At 38.7% G+C, this 16,607-nt stretch overlaps 1 protein-coding gene across 1 annotated transcript; it reads right to left on the bottom strand.

Annotated features, from left to right (window-relative positions):
• Positions 1-9,553: 9,553 nt before the first annotated feature.
• Positions 9,554-15,601, bottom strand: ARL14EP (ARF like GTPase 14 effector protein). Its single transcript, XM_016206167.2, has 4 exons — positions 15,545-15,601; positions 13,057-13,550; positions 10,946-11,073; positions 9,554-9,966 (listed from the first exon to the last, which is right to left on the bottom strand). The coding sequence occupies exons 2-4, from the start codon at positions 13,480-13,482 to the stop codon at positions 9,738-9,740; spliced, it is 783 nt and encodes a 260-aa protein (XP_016061653.1). The 5' UTR covers positions 13,483-13,550; positions 15,545-15,601; the 3' UTR covers positions 9,554-9,737.
• Between the last annotated feature and the right edge of the window lie 1,006 nt (positions 15,602-16,607).

Here is a 16,607-nt window from a genome sequence, read left to right as displayed (position 1 = left end):
AGGTAAAAACTTTAACTACAGGACATGCCTTAACTAACCTATAACAATACCTAACTATAATAATACTATAGTAATAAATGATAATAATACCTAAACCATCAGAATCAGATAGCTCCAGTGAATCCTGAATAGGAAGAACATTATATGTATAAGATAAATGGAGAAAGAATGTAATGTAATGGGCCGGCTTTTGCACCTTGGAGTCAGTAGACCTCATTTGATTTCCCTCTCTGCCACTTATAAGCTATGTGACCTTAGGCAAGTCATCAAATTCGTTGAGCCTCAGTTTCTTCATCTGTTAAATCATAATTATAAAAGTAAGACCTTAAGTGAAATGAGCCAGACCAAGAAAGACAAATACTGCATGGTATCACTTATAGGTGTACTTTTTAAAAAAACACAGTCAAATTCTTAGAAATAATGAGTGGAAAAGTGATTTTCAGCAGCTGGGGGTGGGGGAGGTTGGTAAAGTGTATAACTTTTCATCTGTAAGGAGAATCAGGTCTGAGGGTCTAATGCATAACACGGTGGCTATAGTTGGTAACACTGTAAAACTGGAAGACAAAGTAGCAGCTGGGTAGGACTTAGGTGGGAAGACCTAATAGACTTTCCCACCTGTGAAAGGTAAATGAGATAACACTTAACAAAGGTGGCGCACTGCTAAGAGTTGGATTCAATGCGTGTGAACGTATTTCATTGTTAGGTCTGTCCCAATTATTAACTGTATAGAGTCAGCTACTTTATAAGTTTTGAAGCCCAAAGTCAACAATGCAGAATTATAAAAAGAATGTCTTTCTCTGAAGTGTCTTTGTTTTTACAGAAGTTTTGGCTAATGGCAAAGGTTAGCAAACCAAATATTCCTCCAAATTAGCTACATTCTAGAGGTGTATACTTTTTCAAGGAAATCAGTGGTATTCATATAAAGATGTTTTGGGGAAGAAACCTCAGAAATATGTAAATCTGTGACATTTATGGCATGGATAATTTATACTTTGTTTTATTTAATTTTAAAATGGAAAAAGGCTTAAAATACATCAGTGTAGTAGAACATCAAAAAAGATGAGTGCATGTAAATGCTCCTATCATAATTAAGAGTTTCAGCTTTCTAAAATACTATAAAGTGTTGGCATTGTTGTCACTGGAAGTGGCAGACAGGAAAGGTTGAACCGTCCTGAATTCGCCCTCGTCTGGTGGGAACCACTGCCTCACATTCTTGCCTTCAATCACACGGAATTAGGTCTTGTAAGGGCAGACAGAAGAAGAACCAGGGCTATTAATGCTTAAATTTAACTTTCCTAGCAAAGTATTATAAATCACAAATTTGAGGCAATTATATACCTTTAATTGCCTGACAAGTTAATTAATTCAGACTTAGCTATTAAAAATTTCTGATCATTTCACCTACACCTGAGTTCTAGCTATGAAACAGAATCACAGACGGGATGCTTCAAGCATTCAAACAACTTTCAAGCACTCCAAGGGCTTTCAAAGAAAATAATACCAACCAAAATACCAAACATTGATAGTATAAGTCTCTTTATTATTAATTCTAAGTCTCTTATTTTTAATTATAGAATTTCAGACCCTAGCAGCAAATTACCACAGTCCATGCTACATTCGTCCTTGAAAGAAGTTGAGTGAAAGTCCATGAGTGACAAGATCCTGCGGGGATTTGGAGGAATAAAGGTGTGGCTGGAGGTCACAGCTGCTGCTCTCCTTCCTTAGAACGCACAGCAGTTCCTCCCTCCCCAACCTATTCCCCAGGGGATGTGTTTCAAGACCCCCCCCAGTGATGCCTGAAACAGTAGATAGTTTCAGGCATATATACTATGTTATTTCCCGTACACACATACCTCTGATAAACTTGAATGCATTTTCCAGCTAAACTAAGCACTGTGGCTGTAACTTTTGCAGTTTGAGAGGTAACAGCAAAACTAGCACAAATTGCTTTTTCCTTTATCACAATTTCACCGGTAGATTTGTTCTTACCTTAGGTCTTAGCAACCTCTGCGTGTGATTCCTTTTCCTTATGGAGTTGAGAACTTTCGCCTTTTTCATCAAAGGAAGCACTTGCCGGCTTCTCGTGGGCATAGCTGAATTGCCAGCGTCGCTATTCTTGCGCCGTGGGGCCATGAGTAGGTAAAATAAGGGTGGCTTGAACACAAGCACAGTGACACCATGATGGGGTGATAACCCAGATGGCTACCAAGTGACAGGTGGGTGGGGGCCTGCCCAGTGTGGAGAGCCTGGATCATTCACTCCCTGGGTGGGCAGGAGTGGCCCTGAGAGGTTCATCACACTACTCAGAATCACATGCAACTTAAACCTTATGTATGATTTATTTCTGAAATTTTCCATGAAATATTTTCAGACTGCAGTTGACCTCGGGTAACAGAAATTGCAGAAGTGAAACTGGCTAAGGGGGGATTACTGTATGTAGGTTCCAGGGGCATGAGTTTTAAACAGGCCATTTAACCTTTGAGTTCTGGTGGGTTTATCCTCATAGGAACAGAGCTAACTCCCCATCTGGTCATTACCTTGTATTCGCTTAATGGACAATCATGGGAAAAGAGAGAAAACGATTGGCTTATGTAACTGAAAAGTCCAAGGGTTGACTTCAGACATAACTAGAGCCAGGCACTCAAATCCTGTCTGTCTTGGATATTGGCTTCTGCTTTTACCTGTTTTTCATTCTAAGGCAGATTCTTCTTGAATCTTGTCCAGATTAGCCACCAATAGATCCAGTCTTAAATCTATACACTTAGCAACCCTCACTGAAAAGGAGCATCTCTTTAGCTCTAACCCCAGCAAAGCTGATGTTTATTGGCTTTGATTGGCCTGTCTAGTCATGTACTTGCCCTTGAAACATTCTCTAAGGCTAGAGAGATGCTGCCCTCTCAAAGGCCAGGACTTGGTGGTTCCCCCACCCCTGGAACCACAAAGCGAGGTCAACACCACCTGAACTGCTTGGTCTGAGAGTATAAGGGTGGCTGCTCCAAGTTAAATTTAGTGCTAACACCAAAAAGGGGGAATTAATTCCGGTCATACAATACACTACTGGGTGGTAGAGACAAAATAAAAATGAACAAAAAACCTAAAGTGGATTCAAGAATGTTCCAAGGAGGAACCAGATAGATTTGATAATACAAACAGAATAAAGAATTAAAAAATGACTGATCTATATATTCATTGACTCACCTAAGGCTAGATATAGAAAAAAAAAATCTAGTGAAGGGTTTATACTCTTTGATTGAGAGCCAGGGCCTTTCTGGGAACCAATTTGGAATGGAGACTAATTAGGTTATTGTATTAGCCAGGCTTCTCCAGAGAAATGAAAGCAAGAAGATGTATATACAGAGAAAAAGTTTTATTGTAAGAAATTGGCTCACAAAATTGTAGGCACAGGCAAGCCCAAAATCTGCAGTCTGGGGACCAAGGGAAGAGCTGCTGTTGGAGCCTGAGTTTGAAGGCAGTCTGGAGGCAGAATTCCTCCTTCCTTGGGGCACATCAGTATTTTTAAGGTCTTCAACTGATTGGATGAGGCCCCCTCACATTATGGAAGGTAATCTGCTTAATTCAAAGTCCGCTGATTTAAATGTTAATCACGTCTAAAAAAACCTTCACAGAAACATCGAGAGTCATGTTTGACCAAAAACTGGATACTATGGCCTAGCTAAGTAGACACATAAAATCAACCATCACAGTTACCTTCTTGAATTTTGAGTGATCCCTACCCTGAGCCAGAAGGGAGGTGGCCTCTCAATGCTCAGGCCAAACCACAGACCAATTAAATCAAATACTGGGGTGAGGCCCAGGTAAAGGGATTTTTTGATGTTCCACAGGCTATTCCAATGAGCATACAAGGCTGACAACCACCCTTGCAGAGCAGTGGTTCTTTGGGTGTGGTTCCCAGACTTGCCATTTCAACCTCACCTGCAACTTGCTAGAAATGCAAATTCTCCGACCCTGCCCCAGACCTACCCACATGCAGCAGCATAGCATTACTCTTCTCTAAACTAGAAGGGTGGGGCATTCGTAAAGCTCTTTGGGTGAATGAACTGACTCCTTACTAAGATTTTCTTTAGTAATGGAGTGTGTGTTGGAAATAGACATAGAAAACTAAGAGGGATCTTGACTGTGTGGCCAACTTTTACTGAGACTGGGTATTTCTAAGACACAACGGATGTGCAAATCTCATAGTAGCTCCGGCGACTCAGTGGCAGATCTAGCAGTTCCCGCCTCCCATGCGTTTAGAGAACCCTAGTGTCATTAGAGTGCCCTAGCTATTCTGTCATCTCAAACACAATTCTTTCTCCCTTGCCTTCTGTTTACATTCCTGAATCTGATTGGTTATTCTTTGTCATTTGGGCAGTTTCCTTAACATTTGCCCAATTTATAAGCCTCTGACCAAGATAAAGATTAGCTTTCCTTGGGTCAGGTCTCCCACCAAACCCAATCAGTTGGGACCAGGGGAAAATGAAATTCAGCGTGTTAAGAATCTCCTAGGGCCATTTCTTTTAAAAGGTCTGAGGAGCCGCCTAATGTGGGTTAGTATGAGGCTTGGTCTCTTGGGAATCTTCAGCTGTTCTCTGACCCTCAAATCTATGTGTAGTTCTTTGATACAAAGACATTGAGGAGAATATTTGCATTTGTTCAACAATACATTTTGGGATGAGTTGCAAATTGTTACTGAAAAATTTTGGAAATGTTTCTTTTTCATTTCAACATTTCTATAGGGAAGTCCTCCTGAGGCCCAATTTAGGAATGCCAGGAACCAAATTATTTTGGAAAAAGAAATCTGATTTGCATGCCCCAAATAGTAGGTCCTGTATTTCATGTAGAATTTCTCTTCCCATAATCTCATTCACTAGGCCATGAGTGACTAGAAGCTGTTGCCACTTTAAAAAAAAATGTTTTTATTGATTTCAGAGAGAGGAAGGGAGAGGAAGAGAGATATAGAAACATCAATGAGAGAGAATCATTAATTGGCTGCCTCCTGCACGCCCCCTACTGGGGATCCGACCCAAAACCCGGGCATGTGCCCTGACCAGGAATCAAACCCTGACCTCCTGGTTCATAGGTGATGCTCAACCACTGAGCCACACTGGCTGTGAGAAGTTGTTGGCACTTTTCAAAATCTCATTTATCAAAAAGAAAAAAAAAGCTCAAGTTGACAGTTCTCTCCAGGTCTTTTCAGATTGGCAGTCTAAGCTGTTTTCTAAGTGATCTGATCTCACCATATTATGTTAAACTGAAAAACAGTAAAAGTCCAATCCAAAGTGAAAGGCCACGAGATCAAAAACTTTAACGACACTACAATTCACTGAATATCCTGTCACTTTAGCTATCTTAATGCCAAAATTAAATTTGTACTTTACCCTGAATCTTGTAAAACCCTTTCACATGGAACCCATAGAGCTAATTATTTCATCTTATGCCACCCAAAACTACAACTACTACCTTGAAGTCCAAGTCATAAAGTTCAGCTACCAGAATATAAGACAATTAAAACCAATTTAATTTGGATTTATCATGTTCTGTTTGTTGATAAGAAAGGGGTATTTATAGACCTGGTATTTACATTTTGAATTGTTTCAGGTCTCCTATTAAAGCCTGACTTAAGGTTTTCAAACTTGATTTTAGATGTTTTCTTTCTCTTAAAAAGACAAAGATCCTGAACCCTGAGCCAATGTCTAGTTTTTATTTTATTTCATTAAAGTAAAATGTGCCCTCACCTCAACATGTGCCTCTGAAAAGAACTGGGTAAAAAAAGTATCCAACAAGTTTACAATGAAAATCATGAGCCTGAAACTTCCTTTTGTATTTTCAGGTGTTAGCTGTTGAAGTTGGGAGATTTAGGAGGTTTTGGTAGTTTTAGCAAGGTTTGCAAATATTTTATTTTTATTAAGTCCATTTATCTCAAAACCATAGCCTAAAAAGATTATGGCAACTCTTGAATAAAACTTAGTTGTTTGCTTGTTTACTATATGAAAGGAGAAAAATTGAAGTTTCGAATCATTAAATGTCTCACGAGAAAAGTATTCCCTCATGGTTCCAACCACGGGGAAAAACAATACATTTTAGTTGTGCCACTTCACAGGCTGTAAATACTTCCAAGTTGCCTTTGAAGTGTGGCATCACTGACCCATTGCTTCACCTGGTAAATTCTCTCCATCTTCTAGAAGTTAAATTACCTTGGTAGAATGAGTCAATCCTCAGGACTGGACCATTACAAAAAATCTCCAAGTTGGGATACATACTCTACAAGAAGTCTGTTACACCTTTCAAACTAAGTGTTCAACGAAGTGTTTGACAATTTTTAAGAAATACATAGATCAAAGCATTATTTCTCTGTCTCCCCACTTCATAAAAATAAATGAAAAGGAACCCCAAATGCCTACGTGTACTATTGTATCCTCACTCATCTTCTTGAAAAGTAAACCTAACACGGTTGACTTCTGCTGGGCAAGGCCTAATAAGGCTGAACAGAGACGCTTTTGTACTTTTGAGAATTTCTGTTTTAATTTCCCACTTCAATGTAATTATCAGTGTTTAAAGTTTGATCTAGAAGAGATGAAGCAAGTATTCAGTAGCAACAGCAGTTTTTCAGGAAGATACCAGCAGATGTCAGCAAAAACTAAGGCAGTGCCATGTGAACTTGTAGGATGTTATTTCTAGCAGGGTAACCTCCGTGAAATAGAAAATCTCTAATTACCAAAGCTTAGTCCATTTAAGACACTTCAGTTTTCGACATTGTTACCTGACTTATAAATAACCTTTTTGGGAGTGGCAGGGGTGAGAATGAGAGGCCACAGTGGGGTCTGATTTTTTGAAATAGCTCTTTTCAGAGAATTGAATTGCTCTGATTTTGCTCAACAAAAGCCATCCTCAACACTATCGTACATACCAAACTACACTTCAGACAGCCATGTTTGGTTTTAAAAAAATCAACTGGCTTACAAAATAGTCCATATTACTCAGGAACTCCAATACATGTTCAGGGATTCTGAACATGGAGTATTTGTGAGTACATGAATGTTATTTTTCTGGGGAGAGAGTTGATAGCTTTCATCAACTTCTCACAGTGATCTCTGACCTCCAAAAAGTTAAGAACCATACTGGAACTTACAAAAATTATATTCTCTGTATCAATAAATCACTCTATATGTGTATATATGTACATATGCTTCAAAATACATCTGCAAAAGATTACTTAGTTGAATCCATGCCAGACAAGCAGTTTTAGAACAGGCTGTTACACAGAACTAGATGTAATATTTTAAAAACAGAAGAATCTCACATATAATATTCCAAAACTATTTTCTTATATTTATAAAAGACAAATAGGAAAAAGATCACATGGGATGCCATTTATTTTATTGAAATATATACACATGCATTTTAATGTCTGTGACCAAAACATTGTGTAGTCACTTCTCCCGGGGGCCACATACAGTGTAAGTAAAATGCTTATACAACTTTTAGTTTTGCTTTTCAGAGTAACAGCATTCTAAAATAATTTAGCCACCTTGAATCATATGCAAAAATGTAAAAAGGGTCTAGATTATTTTGTTTTCTGTATTTCTGAAACTTTACATGACAAAAAAGTAGAAGTGGATTTGTGATATAAGTTTTCCAAAAACAGCTTTTATTATAGCCTACTCTAAACCAGAAATATCTTTCTCTGTAAACCTTTGCATGCTCATTAAAAGTTCTGTCCTTATGAAGAGCCTAAGCAATATACTAAATCATACTTAGAAGCAATGAAAATGATGGCAGCAATGCAATTAAGGTCTAATGATCCTGGCAATTCAGATAAAATTGAAGTCTATGTTTAAGTCCTTTACAAGAAAATATTTCCTTAATTCAGAAAAAAGAATCTAGCCATTTAAGTATATAAAGCTAAAATATTCTTTTTGCCAGTGCTCTGCTGAAACATATAAATGAAGGAATTAACTGCACTTCTGATAACTAGGTCAGTGAACAATTATAAATTAAAACACAGTTAATTTCATGGCTGAAAATGGCATGCCATCAAAGTAAAAGCAGTCTTTTATAGAGATACTAAAAGTATACAGAAATAAAAATAAACCTCTATTGGTCTATACAACTGGCTGTATAAATTTATAGTTTTGATGGCTAAAAAAAATTTCAAGTTGCTTAAGCTCATTTGATTAAAGTACTATATTTAGGGAAGACAAAGCAAAAACCTAGCTTAGCAGCAATATCCTAGATGATGAAAGATTTTAGATGGGATAACAGGTAGCTGTTTTAAAAAAAGAAACACCAGAGAGAAGTCATCTCCCACCCCAATCCTCCAAACAACACCCATACAAATTCCAACATTAAGTTTCAATTTCCAAATAATTTATAGTTTCAACCAGTGTTTCTCCACCTTTTAAAAAATTATTAGTCCTTTAATCCTAATCAACATGTTTATATATTTATGTTTTTACACAGAAAAAGATTTTTACCACAAAGAACACATTTGCACCAAGAACGCAATGTTCTAAACAATGAAAGGTTTACAGTATTAAAACATTTTTTTTGAAGAGTTTAAGTGGAGAGAAGAAATCGCATATTTTAGTAGATATGCAGATTATTCCCAAAATAGCTTAGCACTCAACCACTTAGCTGTATCAAAATTAATTTTTCCTAAAGTAGGCACTTTTCTCAGCTACAGGCAGTCCTTGCCTTGCATGATAGTATAGCACCATAAAAAATGGCCATTCAAAGCAATCTCTCTTAATAATCAATGGGGAAAATTATGATTGTTCTGTTCAGTTAAAATTAAATGAAAAATTGTAAAAAAGTACTTATTTAGTACACTTTAAAACATTAGAAAGATTTGAGAATTTGTGTTATTTCATTGTAAAAAACTAATCAGTTTGAATAGTGCTTGCCTTTTTTTAAAAAATAGCTTATACCATGGCAAATTTCCATACTCCTTTAAGTTTGGATTAGCTTCCACCAATTCAGTGTTTGTACTTTGTTGTAAAATATTTCTGTAATTTCCTTTAATGTGAAGTTTTTACCATCACTTCCTCTGGGACCTAGTATCCTTTCACAAGCACCTTCCTCATTTATGGCAGTAAGTCTGCCTCCACTAAGTTCCTCTGGCTACATATCCAGAGGCTCTAGAAGAGCAGCACTGTCAACATCCCCATGATCAGGATTTCCTCTACAACTCCATAATGTTCACCTCAAATCTCACTTCCAACATTATCATTTCTTTTATAAAATGTCGCATGTGGGACAAGGTAACAATACAGCTGTATGCTTTGCTGTCTGTGAGTGAACTGATTAGCAGATGTACAGTGACCAATTTCAAGCAAATCTGAGAGAATACGATTGGTCACCGATCATGAAATGCATGTTACTCACTTAGTGACTACTTTGTGTAATTACTCACAGTTACTATACCGTGGTAACTGAAATTTAAATTGTGCTGTTAGGGAACTGGTATTATTCAACTAAATCTTTGCCACTGGAATTTGTGGCTACATGAATTGTGCAAACTGAGGACTGCCTATGCCTTACTTGTTTACATTGACCCAGAAAGGCTTAAAGTGGCTGCTGAAAAAGCCCATCTAAATTTACATTAATTAGCGCAGGATGAGTGCATTTGAGGTGGTTTTCAAATGTCATTTGGCAATCAACTTTAAAATGTATCTGAGAACACAGAATTTTAGAAATAGGGAAAGTACTTTAAAGATCCCATAATGTGATACCACAAATTATCCAGCATGTTTATTATGAATGATTTCTCCTCCTTCAATTTCGATTTGCTCATAGAGCCACTTGCGGTCACAGCGGCATTCTGCTCCACATTTGGTGGAACCACAGGCAGGACAGGCATAGAAACACCCTAAGCAATCTTCATCAAGGCAGTCACAGAGGTCCATCCCACTGAAAATCAGGAGGCCCTGGCTATCGTAGACCTTACTCTTCGCCGGTATCACTTGTCTGTAGAATAAACACAGGTGAATCACACCTCACACACAAATATATTATTTTGAATATTTAATTGAAAATAAGGTAATGAAAAAATTTAAGGAGATAAAATATTCTGAATTAGAAATGAAGTCCTGACAAACTGGTACATAACTTACCCACTCAAGGCTACCCTACAACTAGGAGTATATGAACTCCATGTCCAAAGAGACCTCACTCTAAAGTACTGAGACAAATACAAAAAGCCTAAATGTGCCTCTCAAAGTCCATTGAAAAATCAACTCAGTGAAGGAATGGACAAAAACTTTGTCCAAAAAATAAGTATATCTGTTAAAACTTCCCTCACCTTTAAGAAAAGGAAAATGGCCCGTTAATAGTGATACGCTTTTTTGGCTACCAATCTCTTTACTGCTTTGTGAACATAGTTTTATGTTTATTACAGTGTACTACTCTATTGTTGTAAAATACTTCTGTAATTTCCTTTAATGTGAAGTTGTTACCATCACTTCCTCTGGGACATAGTATCCTTTTCACCACAAGCACTTTCCTCAATTTAAAAAGTCGTATTCTAAACAGTTTAGTTTCCTCATTCATTCTGCTGACTGTACCGTAACTATTTCCATTTCATACCTATAACATTTCTCATGAAATTTATTTTCTAGCGGCCACTCATACAGCAGATATACCAATTACATAATACCAATGTTTTTCAAAAACTTCAATTACTTTAATTCTAAGTATAATTTGTTTAAATTATTTTAATTCCCATGCCAAAAATATTATCCTGCTCATTTCATTGATACTTTCTTAGAAACAAATTTTTAGTGTTGAAAAAGATGTCAATTTTTTATGAGGCCCTCAGATGTTACCAATTCCAGATTACCCAATTAAAATATTTACCCAGAAAATTCAAAACTTAAGAGAAAGATAGGGGAACAATACAGATGTGAGGCAGAAAGTTAATATATGAAAGAAATAACCCGTAGCCTACCTGTCTGAACCAGAGGTTACACTTTTTGTAAGTCTTCTTTTTTCTCTTTTACCAGTTTCTGAAGCAAATTCAGTTTGCTTTCCTGGGTTTGTAAATTGTAATGACTTCAAAGCTTTAGCAGTTCTTCCCTGAATAAAAGTAAAGAAATTATCAACTTAGATCTTGACATCATATCATATTAATATTTCACTTAATGTTAATTCAGATTATTCCTTAACCTGGAAGACAGTCCTGAACTCACAAAAAAGAAAAAAGAGGTTTTAGAGCCCAAGTGCAACAAAATTCAGATGGCCCTGGACCATATTAAAAATTTATTGGTTAATATACACATAATATTTGCATTACCTAAATTTAATTTCTAGCATAGAGGAAAGGAGGAGGTCAGGCATAGTGAAAACGGAAATTGCTGCTTTCAGCATGGGAGAGAAGTCAGAAAAACTGCTTTATAACCTAATGGCACATAACTGAGGTTCCTGGTAATGATCCTGAGTACTTAAGAAAAGTGTCTGTTGTTATTATATATGTTTTCAAAAGCAGAGAATGTGGTTTCAAGTCCTGAAATGCATTAAAAATTTTGATGGTTAAGAGTTTATGTTTGTTACTTGGGGGTAACAGCTTTATGTGACACATTCCACAAGAGCAATGGACAGGTTAAGTGGAGGAGACATCTGAAGTGACAGTAGCAAGCACCTAGCTGCAAGATAACACTGGGTCCTGGAGCTATGCCTCTGAGGGGAGAACAAAAGGAAAGCACTACGTCTAATTTAAAATTTTAATTATCTCTTAATTTGGTTTATTAATATAATGAATGATAAAATTGAGAAAAATATCCCAGCTGCAAGAATTAAGTTAGTTAAAAATAGAAATTTTGAGAAATGCTCCTTTGACATACTTGTCCTTGTTCTACACCAAAGAAAGCTTCATGAAATCTTAAATTGTTCTGATATGGGTAAACAATATGAATGCAGCCATGTGAATAAGTAAGAGTTATAGAATATTTATTACTTACAGCGTAAAAATACATGCTTTTCGATCATAGGGAGTCCTAAAATTAGCTTTAAGCATACCAAATAAAATTCCAGAGTTAGAAGAAAACTCACAAGCTTCTCAAAAACCCAAACAAGAATGGAATAGTGCCAAAGGAGAAAGAAAAGTTGAAATAAGAAACGGTTACTGAAAGTTACTTCTCTGATGTACTTTTTAAAGCAATACTTTTCATAAAAAGGGGAATTCCTCTTGCTGTATACAGACCATTGCTGGCTGGAGTGTCCCACTATTACTTTGGTGTCAGAAAAGAAACTAAGACAGTTAAGTCCTGGCTTTGCCAGAATGTTCTAAAAGCCAGTCCTAATGTCTTAGCACTAGGAGTTACAGCTTGAGAGTCTTGGGCATAGTATGTTATTCCTCTCCCAAGCCTACTTTATCATTCAATCTAGGTGAAATTTTCAACTGGTATGCCAAGACACACCAAGAATTTTTTATTTATTTATTTAAAATATATCTTTATAGATTTCAGAGAGAGGAAAGGAGAGGGAGAGAGAGAGAAACATCAATGATGAGAGAGTCATTGATCAGCTGCCTCCTGCATGCCCCCTGCTGGGGATCGAGCCTGCAACCTGGGCATGTGCCCTGACCTGGAATTGAACCCCGATTGCCTGGATCCTAGGTCGACACTCAACCGCTGAGCCACGCCCGGCCGGGTTCCAAGAATTTTTTAAAACATGCAATACCTGACTATTTAGTCAGGGGTACTGATCTCTTTTCCCTTAGATTGTCAAATTAAAAAAATGACAACAGCCAATAGAACAGCTGTCCAGTGTGAATGAAATAAAAATTTTACCTATATTTCTTGTCTGATGGGCAAAAAATATATTTTTGGACTGTCACAGAATTTTTCTAATTAGTTTATGTGTGCCATAAGATGAAAAAGGTTGAAAACGCTGATCTAGGTATATAGAAATATTTAGAAACGCCGCTTATTTTTACTTCCCCAATTTTATATTCACTGTATGCTGATTAGTATAATAAATAATAATGTAAATATGATTCCCTTATAGTTAAAATCCCAGATGTAGAAATAACATAGCAGAAAAAATGACTACTATACATACATCTGAATCAGGTTTTCTTTTCTGCCGGTCTTCAGAATCAACATCCACACTTCCATTGATTATCTGTGTGCATTTTGGACAAAGCTTCCAACCAGGTACAAGCTGTCTGCCAAATTTTGCACTCAGAAAAGTGGCATCATCTAAGTCAATTACATGCAAATTTTTTTTGGCTAGTTTTTTATGTATGTTAAATGGGTCACAACATGACTTCTGCAAATCCTCAAATCTGTCAATGTAAATTTTTGCATGATGAAAGCAAATTGTATTGTTCCCAGAAAGTGTCATTCCAGTTCTAAGTTGAAGTAAAAGCATATCATTTGACGACAATTCTTGCAAAGTCTTGAAACCTGTGTGACGAGTATAGTAGGTTTTATGGCACTCATTCGTGGTACGAAGCTGGACTCCAACTGAACATGGATCCATCATTCTTAATTAGCAAACTTCCTGTTTAATTCTATCAAGGGATCCCTCTAATAAGTGATGTGCTGATCACCCTAAAGAAAATATTAAAGAGAGTCAGATTTGCCGTGCAAACTTTTTATCTGGGAAACTAAAAAGGCATTTGATAAAATTCAAATGCTTGGTTAAAAGAAAGAAAACTCTTAGCAAACAAGGAATAAAAAGGTATTACCAAAAGCCTATAAGAAACATTATTATATTTAATCATGAAACATTAGAAGCATTCCCTATAAAGTTAGAACTACATAATACCTGCTGTAACAGCTTCCATCTAACACCATATTAAAGGGTAGAAGTGAAAAGAAACAAGAAATATTACTCAAAGGCGATATAAATATCTACATGGAAAATATAAGAGGTTTTAGCAGACAAACTATTACAACAAGCAAGATAATTGAACAAGGATACTGGAAACAAAAACACTTTAAGCTACCTTACAAAATATATAAATCTAAATTATCAAATACAAAGACAAAAATGACAATAAATGCTAATGCTTAGTATCTTATTAACAAATTTTTAGGGGAGGTGTGGCAACATCGTTTTCCTATATTGATTTTTCATTAATACAGCTTTTATTTTGCTACCAGTCTTCTAATTAGTGCGGAAAGTAGTATTAAGAGGAAACTTAATGAAATTTTAGGTTAACTCAAGAGTCCTTCCCTTTCATGAAAAATGCCCTTTGCGGGGAGGGGTGAAGTATACAGGGTCTTCTAATTTATAAAGCATTTTCTAGGTTATCTCTTATTTAATTAAAATATTTTCATCTACCCCTACTATGCAAATCGGAAGCTTTAGTTATGGGCGTTCACATAAAAAAGTCATGCCTCCTGCAACTGTCAACTTTTTGTGCCCATTATCTTCAAATGTTATCTATTATTACATGTGAGTGGGCACTAATACAAAGATTAAAGAGCCTAGATGAGATAGTCTCAATCCTCAAGAAGGCCCAGGCCCAATAAGAAAGGTAAAGAGAATTTAAAACAAAAATACAGTCCATAGTACCATTTAAAAGATTTATAGGAAGCGACACCACAACCATCATCTCATTAATCTTTACAACTCTGAGGTACTATCATCCCCATTTACAGATGAAGAAACTGAGGTTTAGGGCTCTAGTTATCAAGCTAGCACAATGGCTGACAGAGACACTTAAATATTTGCGGAGCAAATTTAAAAAAACAGAAACAAAAAACCTAATTTTAATTTGTATGAAGAATCCCTGTTAATGAGGTCCTAATGATTTACTCTCGGCTCACCCAATGCACTCCCCTCAGATTTTTTAATACTCTGTCCGGCGTGCTTCCAGATCACTTCTGGAACAATGCAGCAAACTATCCAGGCTTCCAAACCCCAGTTGCAATTTGTCACTATTCCTCTGGTCCAGAAACTGTAAGAATCGCACACCACGAAGGCTGAATCTCCCCGAATAAGCCCCCCGGGATCCTGCAACTGTCCCCACACAACCCTGTGGAGGTCACATGACAATGCCCCTAGTTCACGGCTCTATCAAAAAGTTTCAAGCCCTGACCAGACACGTCCAAGGAGCACCGGCCATGTTCATGGTCCCGGTATAAAAAACAACTGCTCTCGGCCTCCGGCTTCAACCAAACATCTAGGGCCGGGAGGGCTCTGGTTACAAAAATGGAAACAAAACAGGAGACAGACACGCTGTGCTCGGGGCTCAAGGCCACAGCAGCCCTCATCTAACAGGGTACAAGCCTAAGCCATAGCTCCCAGGGCTCCGGCAGGGAGGCGACAACCCGCGGGCGCGACAGATGCGGCAGAAACTGTGCTGGGCCTGGGCACCTAGGGGCGCCGGGACCTGGGGTCGAGGGTGCGGGGCGGGGTTTACTCCGCAGGGCGCGAGGCCCACCTGACAGCTCAAAGTTCCCCTCCCGCTTCCGGGCCTCGTCTCCCAACACCCCGGCCTCCGCGACCCGGCCCGGGTCCCCAGCCCGTCCAGAGGCCCGTCTCCATGCCCCGCTCGCTCCCGCCCTCCCAGAATCTCCCCCACGGCCGGTTCCACCTTAGCGCGAGCGCCTCCGCCCGGGTTCGAGAACTCGCAGCCGCGCTCCACCACCGCGCCGGCCCGCTCTCCCGCGCGTCCGCGCAGCATCGAGAGGACGGCTCGCGAGAGCTAGAGGGGCTCAGCGCGACCATAAAGAGAGACGCCGCGAAGCCTAGAGCGGAACGGAGCCGGCGCCTCCCGGGCGGAAAGGGCGGGGCTGCGTCAAACGGCGACCGATTCGAGGTGAGGCAACAGTCTCCTCCCGAGCTGATCTGGTTTTGCTGTCGTTTCGCGGAGGTCAGCGAGTTGTTTTGTCCCAGGGGCCGCTTCCGCGACACAGGTTTAGTTAACTTGGATTCTGTTCGCAAATCTCTACGCCTAACCGAAGCCACAGTGTTGCATCCTAATCCCTGGAGAAGTGAATGAGTGAAAAGGACCTCAAGCACGGACCCTTTCATTTTAAGGGCTCACATTTTATTTCATGAATTTCAGCCCTGCTAAATATATTCCAGAATGCATCCCTTTTAAACTATAAAGACCAGCCATGTTTATTACGTAGAGTATAATGTGGGCTCCGAGAAGATGCTTGTAAATTTTTCGAGGGAAGAAATAACTATTTTGCCTGTATCCCTGTTGTTTGCCACGGTTCAGGCACTTTTAAAGTGGATTTCAAGATCCCTTAGACTAAAGGGTCTCAGCCTTCGTTTTCAGGTGGGAGGCGGAGGGAAAAGCCCTCCCCCCTGCCCGGATTAATGGTTTTTTTAACCAGCTAAGTGGGGGGGGGGGGGGGGTGAGACAGGGAAGTAGGGTTCCCGAGGCCCAAGGTTGCTAGTAAAGCTGTAGGCACTTAAGGCCTCCGGGTCTTCTGCCACCTTGTGCTGCTGTGTAACCGCGCGGACGTCTGCCACTCCCCGAATCACACCAGCCTTAGAACTTCTGGGGCATGAAAGAAAGCCAAAAGCAATCGATAATCCGTTCAGTTGTTCCTTCAGGAGATCACAGGCAGCAGTTCTTCTAGTAGTCAGTCTATGGTTGGCACTTTGCTGAGTAAAAATGGACAGAAGAATAAAACATCCCTGCT

Source organism: Miniopterus natalensis, chromosome 11 (genome assembly GCF_054644295.1).
Source record: "Miniopterus natalensis isolate mMinNat1 chromosome 11, mMinNat1.hap1, whole genome shotgun sequence".
NCBI classification, from domain to species: Eukaryota; Metazoa; Chordata; class Mammalia; order Chiroptera; family Miniopteridae; genus Miniopterus; species Miniopterus natalensis.
Note: the sequence above shows the minus strand (reverse complement) of the source record. Positions and strands in the feature narration are given on the sequence as shown.

Excerpts from the sequence above, each read along its gene's own strand:
- ARL14EP (XM_016206167.2), bottom strand. The coding sequence starts at position 13,482 with ATGATGGATCCATGTTCAGTTGGAGTCCAGCTTCGTACCACGAATGAG. Across the intron at positions 11,074-13,056 it reads AAAGAAAACCTGATTCAGAT|GGAAGAACTGCTAAAGCTTT; the intron begins GTATGTATAGTA and ends ACTTTTATTCAG. Across the intron at positions 9,967-10,945 it reads GTAACCTCTGGTTCAGACAG|ACAAGTGATACCGGCGAAGA; the intron begins GTAGGCTACGGG and ends TTTATTCTACAG.